Here is a 9694-nt window from a genome sequence, read left to right as displayed (position 1 = left end):
CTTTTGATCATAGTGTCACTTTTATCTCTCTACCTACAATACAGATGGTCGTGGAATTCTGGACAAAATCATATCTAACAATAAAAATATTCTCAGATTTGGGTCAGAGATACAAAATCTCATCGAATGGGGGTCCGTGGCCCAAATGTGGACTAAATTAAGGGTCCTTGATATGAAAAAGGTTGAGAATCACTGTAGTAGATGCTAGCTTTTAGTATGGTTAGTAGTCGCATCTTATTATCAACATTAGTTTCTTTGCTAAATTAGTCTGCTGGCTAGTTTGTGAGCTAAAGCTAAAGCTAAACCGGTTAAAGTTAAGCTGACAATGCTCAAGCTATAATTGTGAGTGTTTTGGAGCAGAGACTAAGGCTAAAGACAAGACAGTTTACTGTGTCACTGCAACCTAAATTTGGAAACTAATCCACCTCATCAGTCTATTCATGTTTCCTCATAACATACTTACTTTACCTACACCCACAACACAGTCTTTTTCAGGCATCTCTCCTTTAGCCTGGTTGTTATATATTTAGCCAATTCTCCACTGGACCTCCATGATGGTGCCAGACCTGGTTGCTAGGAGATCTGTGACGCAGCTCCAAAGCCTCTATTCGAGTGTGTGTGTGTGTGTGTGTGTGTGTATGGTTGTGCATACATACGTCAGTGACATTATGGAGGTAAACAATATTGCTGATGAAGATCTTTTTTGTCTTCCCCCCCCTCCCCCTGCAGGATGCTATTGATGATAAGCTGGACACCAAGCATTACCCCTACATCTCCACCCGCTCCTCTGCTTCCTTCAGCACCACTGCAGTCAGGTACGCACACACACACACACACACACACACACACACACACGCATATGCACACATTAGGGTATTTTATTGCATTGTAGTAGCCCTATCTCGATTACAAAGACAGAAAGGGTGGGTCATAGATCAATAGTAATTTGTGCTCAGAGGGGAGGGGGAGGGGTCGGACAGATCAATACTCTGAAAAATGGGGGACGGGGAGGTGTTACCTAATGGCTGACAGGAGAGAGAGCGATACACAGATCCCACTGCAAGGACAGAGCAATGACAAAAGCTCAGATTCACCAATACACAGGATTTTATGTGGATATCCCTTTTGCTATTAAATACGTTGCAGAAAGAAAGATCAACACAGGAGATAACACAAAAAATTAGCATATAGATATATACTGTATACTGTCATATGTACGTTGCTTTGGATAAAAGTGTCTGCCAAATGGGAAATTGTAATTGTAATATATATCAATGCTGTCGGGTAGGAACATCTCTGAAATATATTTTTGCATTGATGACCATGCATTTTTAAAATTATTGTTTGGGATTTCTGAAGGGTCATAAAATTTTCTCCACCGATATAGGCCCATGTAGTTCTTCAATTTAGGTAAAAAAAAAATCAACAAAATTACAGTTACAGTTAGTTACAGGGTTTTTACTTGCCAACAGCATTGTACTTAAACAAAGAGGAAAAAACAAGTCTTTAAAACAAGATACAAACAGGAAAAACTGCAAAACAAAGTATAAAAATAAAGTATTTAAACTATCTTCAAGATCCTTCTAATTTGTGTTATGCACTGAGTATCTTACTAAGAAATTAAATATTGCACTAAGATGATGAAACTAATTAAGTCTAATATCTATTAGACTTAATTAGTTTCAGCATCTTAGTGCAATATTTAATTAATTAATCAATTCAAATCAGTGTCACTATTCCAAAATGTATTCAATCTGGCCTGCATTATGATATTTAGGCAAAGATGGCAGTAAATGCAACGTTTCCCTCTCGCTTTGCTATTGTTCTGTGGTTACGCTTCTCCAAAATCATCTGTGTGATGGAGAGGGCAGCGTAGAAGGGTCTGTGTGTGTGTGTGTGTGTGTGTGTGTGTGTGTGTGTGTGTATGTGGGCGGGCACTGGGGAGAGCGCGCTAGCACATTGACCCATGTTAATTCTTACGCCCCGGTGGTGGTGGATGGTGCTGGTCTGTATTGATTTGACACCTGATCCTCTCCCGTTAGAAACTGAGCTGAACGCCCCTCCCCCAGAGTTATCGGCTCAATCCAGCACTGACAATCACAACCACATTAGGATATTTGAGTCAACATCTAGCCCACTTAAAGGTGCATAGATGCAACTCAATTCATATTCACTTTCACTTCTCGAACACTGATACGCTATAAAAACCCTTTCACTTGTCTTGCCTCGCCTCTTTCTTTGGAGCCTGGTCTTTATTTATCTATTGGGGTCTTGAACTGGTGACCCAAAATATGTCACTGGCCTCCTCCTATTGGGTCCCATATGACGAAACTGGTCTCCTGTAATTTCATTAAATGAGCACGATGTCTTAAAAAATCCTGATAACTACATCCCACTACAAAAGGATTATGTGAAGGAGAAACAACTAGAAACAGGCAGTGAATTTGGCATTACAGTTAAAAAAAAGCACAGTGGAAAAGTAAAAAAAAAAAAGATTTGGGTGTCAGGTTCAAAAGACGAACCCCTACTTCATAAAGTGTCTCTGTCTAAAAACGTGACCCTGGTTCTCCCTCCTGCCCCGGCAGCGCCCGGTACGGACACTGGCACAAGAACAAGACACCCGGAGAGTACCGCACCGGGCCGCGGGTCATGGTCTTCATCATCGGGGGCGCGGCCTTCAGCGAGATGCGCTGCGCTTATGAGGTCACACAGGCCAATGGGAAGTGGGAAGCCATCATTGGTGAGTGTTGCAACAGGGGGCGCCACTGAGCGCAGGCCGAGAGAGGGAGGGAGGGAGAGAGGGAGGGAGTCAACCACAGGGAGTGAGAGCTGATTGGACAGTCGCACCCTGTGAAGAGGCACTGAGGTAGAGATGGACATACAGTGCAAAAACAAATAAAAATAGTTAATCTTCATGGGACATTTAAGCTTATAGAATCTTATTTTTCTTAAAGCAAGTGAAAAAAAACTGCCAATGGGGTGAGATTCATTTGCTTTTGAACAGAATTCTTTTTACCTAATTTTCTGGAATTAAGTAACATTAGCAAGTTGAAGCAAGTGGAGACATCAGCAACAATTTCAAGATGATATTGCCTTTTTCAAGAAAATTCTTGAATTAAGTTGAAATGCATTGGGGGAAAAGTATAATTATCTTACTCCATTGGCAAATTATTTCACTTTAAGAAAAGTAAGGCTTTAAGACTGAAAACAAGGTAAATGACTTGTTAAGATGCCTATATTTGCAGTGTGGTTTGACATTGATGTAAGGTTTGCATTTAATTTTACACTGACTGTGAGACTGAATGAGCGACTGACGGACGGACTGACGGAGTTAAATACTGACTTACTGTGCAACACTTTTTGAATTTGTTTTCACTGATTCTGGTCAGCGTGCACGGACATGAGAAAACGCAATTATTGTGCTAAAACTGTACTTTTTTCCTCAATGTTGACTAGAGTGAATTAAGAATGACAATCAGGGGAGAAGCCATAAAATAGTTTTTGTTTACTGAAAATACCCTTAATCATTAGACACCAACACAGCACAGCCCATGTACATAGGACATAATTCGCTTTTTTTACTTTGATGCACCCAGATCATGAATCCCACTTAGTACCGAGTCATGCAGGCCTAAATATAATTTCCACACCGGTTTAGTTATCACAGCAAAGCAGCCGACACTCACTGTGTTTGAGAAGTATTACGTAACCTACAGTAGAAGGTGGAAGGTGGAAGGTGTAGCTACAGATAGAGCAGCAAGTGATCGCTCCAACCTACCTATTGTGTGTAATGTGTTATGTAAAAATAGCCCGTTTTGTTACTATGCCCCTGTGTAGTCTCTCTCTGTTTATTCAATGTCTTCAGCCTAGCCAGCCAGTCTGTGTCTGTATTATAAATGGGAAACAGTTTGTCTTGTTAGTTTTTGTTGTGCTCTGCTTCCGCTTGAAACCTGTTGTCTTTTTAAAAAAAACTGTTGTCTTTAAATTGCAGCTACGCCATGTCTTTTTCTGTGTCTGTATGTCCCAGTTTTGTGTTTGTGTGACAAAGTGAGTGTGTGAGCAGTCAGTGGACGAGTGTGTCTCTCTGCCTGTGTGTGTGTGTGTGTGTGTGTGTGTGTGTGTGTGTCTGCACGTACGCTCGGGTGCTGTGGGTGGCTTGTTTTAACCCTTTTTTTTTTTCATGATGCCAGAGAGGTGGAGGAAGAGAGAAAGAGAGAGAGAGAGAGAGAGAGAGAGAAAGAGTGGGGAAGGGGGCGTGGCATGTGCTGAGAAAATGAGTGGTGAAGCCGCCTCTGTTCCTCCACAGGTTCCACCCACACGCTCACCCCCACCAAATTCTTAACGGACCTGCAGCACCCCGACTTCCGAGAGTCCACTAGGGTGTCCTTTGAGGACCCAGACCCCTCAGACGAGTGAGGCAGAGACAGATTGGGAGGGAGGGAGAGAGAAATCACACTGAAAAAAGTAAAGGCAGCCGCACAAAGAAGCCCTTTCTGAACCTCCACAGCACAAGGGCTTTCTTCTCGTTCCTTCTTATGACACTCAGTACTGTTTTATGTAACTCCACCCCCCCCTCCTTCTTACCTTCAGGGATGGGCACCCACCCCCCACCCCACGCCACCCCCCCGCCTTTCCTCACCGCATGGACCACTCCCTCAGGTTCCACTCCCTACAGGCCGAGAGTTGGCCAATCAGAGCTGGAATTGCGATCACCACAACCAATAGTGTGTGTCCGTGCCATTCAGGCAGGTTTTTCTGGGCGTGTGCCTATAGGAAGTGAAGTCTGTGCGGAAGAGTGGCCATGCCTCAGGGGGTCGTGACCCCATCCCTGCTGCCTCCTCCTCCCATCATCTCAGCTGGGTGGATTAAATCGCCCCTCGATGCCCACCCAAGGGCCCTTTTGAGCTTGTTGCACACTCGCTCCCGCTCCCAAAAATTCATCACGTTTTTTGGCGCAGATTTAATCTACCCCCGAGATCCATCCTTATTAGTTTTTTACTGTCTAATTATTTTATTTTTTTCTAATTAACCCTTCCCAAAGACAATCACCTTGATTTTTTTATTTAATGGTTTCTTTCAGGATAGGTCCTTGAGTTGATGTTGGATTTCAAAGAAGGATTCTCTCTTTTCTTTTTCCTTCTTTTTTCGCTCCCAGTCCTCTGACCTCCTCCCCCTCTCCTCCACGTCACTCTCTCTCAGCCCATCACATGCTCACATGGCTCATGGCTCGTCTGCAGAGAGCACTGGATATTAGCAAAAAGATTATGTCCATCACAGTAATATATTTCAGGGTGGTGATATACTACGCAATTTTTGGGGCAATGTAGATGGGCAACACTCCCAGGTGTTCCTCGGCAGCAAGATGCTCCTATGTGGTTAGAGCAGCAATGCTGAGGCAACTCTCTCATCTGAGTTGCCCAAAAAGTTGCCCTGTGTATCGCTGCCTTTATACTGTTGGCAACTGTGCCTCTGCAATGCCTCTCTGCTGACACAGAGTCTGGGAATGTAGCAATGTTCCACCTGATATGCTTTAGCACCTAGAAGACCGATACCACACATCCCAAACAGCTGCCACTAATTTCCCCTCACTCTCCTCCCCCCTCATGTTGGAGAAGCTCCATCTCTACCTTAGCTCATCCTCTACATCGGTCAGTATGAGACAATTAGGTTTCAGTATGTTGGGGCAGGACCACAAAAGCACATACTACAGAATCCCTGGAAACCTGTGCAAAACGTACGCTCATTCGCAAAAAGTACCCATGACCACTGCCTGATTTGGTAATTTGTCATACACACATTGTCATTTGAAAGTTGGATTTTTTACCCTGTTAAAGGCAGATTTCCATAGCAGTCAAGGGCATCCATCTCATTCTCAACTAATCTGCTAAAGCTATATCGTTTATGAACCAACATTTGGTTTTATGGTTTTGGATTTTCTCAGTAAGCAACTCTCACCATGCGCAGTATGGATGCTCCCCCACATACTGCCACATCCAACACTTCCCAAACAAAATGGCCATTACTTACTAAAACAAGTGTTTGTTTTTGTTCTGCTATTTTGGTCTGAACCTACTCATGTACAATATACTTTGGCGTTGGAGATCAACGTCGGTGTGTTGTGTTTCTGGGCCGACGAGGCCCACAAAGCTGTGTGTTTGGGCCTGGGAGGGGACAGGAGAGAACCAGGCGAGGCCAGTCCGAAGTTGACTTCTGTGACTAGTGCTCTCACCCACACCCAACCCCACCCACCTCCCTCACACCCACGACCCCCTGCATCGCCATAGTGACCCAACTCGAGATGGACTTGCCTCCTTCTCTTCTGTGCCTGTTTGCACTGTGAACCACCCGCACTTCTCGTTTCGAGGATCAAGTTTAGTTTTAGTGCGAAATATATTTTGAAAGCAAGCCACTCCGGTAAGCCAAATTGGAAAGAAACACGCAGCTTTGCAACAGAAACAAACCAATGAAGATGAAATGCTGTGAATAATGTTGAACAGGTGTGTGGAGTAAATCAAAACTTTGGTCTGTCTGTTTGCCCTCTTTATTACCAAGGGTCCCGGTTTTGTTCAGGATGGGGGTAAGCCATCTGCAGATTTGAAAATGTAGCCCGGCGACAAATGAGCGCGACAAATGTTTGGTTTACTCCGGTCCTGCACCTTTCAAGTTTTACAATGTCTGAAATGTGTCTTCAGCTGTCAAAACAGTCTCAGCTCATCCATATGTTATCAGGGTTAATCAATTTTGCATTTTTCATTCATATTTACGGTAGAGAGTAGACTTAAATCTGGGGGGGGGGGGGGGGGGGTTCGGGATTTCACGATCGCACTGAACTAGAGGATATCTGCTTTTGTCTTTTTTGCAGTGTTTCATTGTTTTGAGCCGTGTTAATCGGCCGTTTGCATGCCGTTTGATTCGGGGGCCTTCGGGGTCACACGCACATTTTGCTAACACCTGATTTGCTGTGTTGTGGTAGAGGTTTGATGTGGCAGGATTTTTATTACTGCTTTCAGCTCACAGAATCCTGACAGTGTTGTGGTGTCATCACTGATCTGTGTGCTTTCATATGTCAATGTTCAGCTGCATGTAGTATAACGTAAAGCTTTATGAATTTTTATCAGGCTGTATGACTGTAAAGTGGATATTTTGGGGGAGGAATAGCTTTGATACACGATCCATTTTTCAACTGCTGGCTACTGATTATGATTTCTCCACTTTGGTTGCTCAGTGTTTCTACCTTTTTTACTTTCCGCATTATGTGAGACTGCTCTCATCCAGGCATTCATAGCAAGAGCTGAAAACACATTTTCCCCCCCTGGTGCCGTGTGTATACGGGCCGATCTAATGCCGTGTGTGTTTGTGTGTGTGTCGTGTGTGTGTGCGTGTGTATACGTGCGTGTGTGCTCTTCCCCAGGATCGACCCACATCTTCACCCCCACCAGTCTCCTGGAACAGCTCAAGGCCATGAACAAACCAGACGAGGAAGTGACAAGCTAAAATCTTCCAATCACATCTCTTCCCTCTTACCCCCCCCAATACCCCTCTTCCCCCTGATGACCCCCCCCCCCCCATTGTGTATGCATCTTGCTCGAGAAGTTAAAAAAAACAAAAAAACTATGACATCTTAGATGAAAAAAAATATATATGTTGTAACAAAGAATAAAATCATTGCAAGTATTCTCATGTTTTACAATGGATGCAACTAAATAAACTTATTTAAAACGGTTTAAATATCAACAAAAGGCCATTTAAAACTGAAAGTACCAAATGTAATATTGTATGCTATGATACCTGCTAGAATGTGTAAAAGGTAGAGATTTTCTCTGTTTGTTCCTTTGGTTTCTCTTCTTGGTGTGAATTTTATCGGTAGTGGGTGGAGGAGGGATGTGTAGTTTGAAGGGTTGATGTAGTAAAAATCATATCACTCAACATGCAATATATTTCATCCAAGGACTATAGAGGAGTACCCTATTTGAGATGTTCGTATCAGTAGCATGCTTGGACTCGTGTGGACTGTTCCTGTGTATGTATTCGGTGTGGATGTTCCGGGAAAAATCGCAGAATTAACATTGCTTTTACTAGGAAGTAGTGCTTAAAAAACACATTTTGTGTGTGACGACGGCCGAACTGATTTCAGATCAGAAGCTCGAACTCGTGAGAAACAGCTCTGTAAAAAGCCAGAATCATCCCTCCTCCAGCCGCAAGACTGGAAGTATTTACTCGCCACAACCTTTTCCTTTCTCTGGAGAAATTTCACGTTTGTGTCAAAAAGGCCATTGCTTGCAGATATTTAAAGAATAATCTTAAAAAGGGCCAATTGTATTTCAGTATTGTATCCTGTCAGATTAAGTCTTATCATTGGTTAGTAACGATGTTTAATCGGGCCATGCACTGAGTAGTGTTGTGTATATGCCATATGTTGCTGTTTTAGCGTCTCACTGTTGACTGGTGATATTTCTGACTGTGAAGTAGTGAAACATTTCCTTTAAAAAAATGCCAATGTGAAGCCACTGTGTTTGTGATGTTTTAGCTGTAGCTGTTAGTGGTCAACTGGGAAAAAGAACTAATATCTATATTTTCTTTGTCTGTCCGATAGTTTCTCTCCTCTGGTGCAATGTAAAATCCTCCAATGGTGAATGGCTTTGCAAAGAACTTTAACCCCACTTTTTTGAATTTCATTTCCTCTCTCTGTTCCCTCCCCTTCCCTCTTTCCTGGCCAAACAAGTTGTATATTGCACTATGCGTTTTCTGTGATGCAAACGCTTGATTTTGTGTTTATTTTTTCTATTATCATTTGCTGTTGTATAGGGTTCACTCTGTCGATTCAATTGATTTATATCAAAGTTATTTATCAGAGAGAAAAATATTAATAAATGAAACATTAGTCTGTCCTAAACCTGTTTAACTTATTGGGATTCTATGTTTGCGAGTGTTGAAGCACAAACAATACTTCCATGTGTACCTATGTACTAAGGCTGTCTAATAAATTGGCTTCCATTACAAGAACACAGACTCAACTCTTCCTTAAACCTTTCTCTCTCTGCTTTTGCCTAGCAAGCAATTAGTCTATGTTGCTTTAGTTTCTAAAATAAACTTAAAGGAGGGTGACACTAAACATTTGCCAATACACAGGATTTGATGTTGCAATGTTAAAAGAGGGTGCCACTAAAACTATGTCTATTTCAACCTTTATTTGGCTCCCAAGGGACAATAGAAATGATTTCCTGCAAAATATTCATAAAGATATATAAGAAAATCAACAATGGTACAAAAGTACAAAAGGATCAGCAATAATCATTAAAAAAAATGCAATGAAACAATAATTACAGTACCACAGTTCGACAGTATGTGTTAAAAAAAAAAAAACATTACTTCAGCTAAAAAAATAGTCTTTTTCCTCTGTTCCCATTAGCCATTCCCAACCATGTAAAAAGATGCATCCACACTAGCTTTGAAGCTTAATATATAGGCCTAATATAGCTTAATGTAAGTTTTACTGCTGAGGTTTGTGAATGTATGATGTACATCCACATAATTGGTTGTCTATAGTGAGATATGGAAGGCATTATAAGCTATTCACATAGCTTTGTAGGTCTGGTTCGTAAAGTCTTGAAAGGTTATGAAAGAATACTGTACAAAGTTTCATTCCAAAATGATATCCACTGTTTGTAAAAAAGTGACACCTACAGACACAAAA

General features: G+C 42.1%; 1 protein-coding gene across 1 annotated transcript in view; it reads left to right on the top strand.

Moving 5' to 3' along the window:
* LOC139659929 (syntaxin-binding protein 1-like) overlaps positions 1-7605 on the top strand; it is a gene marked incomplete at its 5' end in the record, with an annotated part of 8802 nt that extends 1197 nt beyond the window's left edge. Inside the window, 3 exons of the mRNA XM_071537953.1 lie at positions 730-815; positions 2586-2740; positions 7412-7605. Coding sequence (XP_071394054.1) covers positions 730-815; positions 2586-2740; positions 7412-7494 — 324 coding nt within the window. The remainder of the gene's footprint in view (positions 1-729; positions 816-2585; positions 2741-7411) is intronic.
* Between the last annotated feature and the right edge of the window lie 2089 nt (positions 7606-9694).

This window comes from Centroberyx affinis, unplaced genomic scaffold (genome assembly GCF_046629955.1).
Source record: "Centroberyx affinis isolate AG114_WGS23_722 - 3 ecotype Tasmania unplaced genomic scaffold, CSIRO-AGI_Caff_v1 ptg003162l_1, whole genome shotgun sequence".
Lineage (NCBI taxonomy): Eukaryota > Metazoa > Chordata > Actinopteri > Beryciformes > Berycidae > Centroberyx > Centroberyx affinis.
Note: the sequence above shows the minus strand (reverse complement) of the source record. Positions and strands in the feature narration are given on the sequence as shown.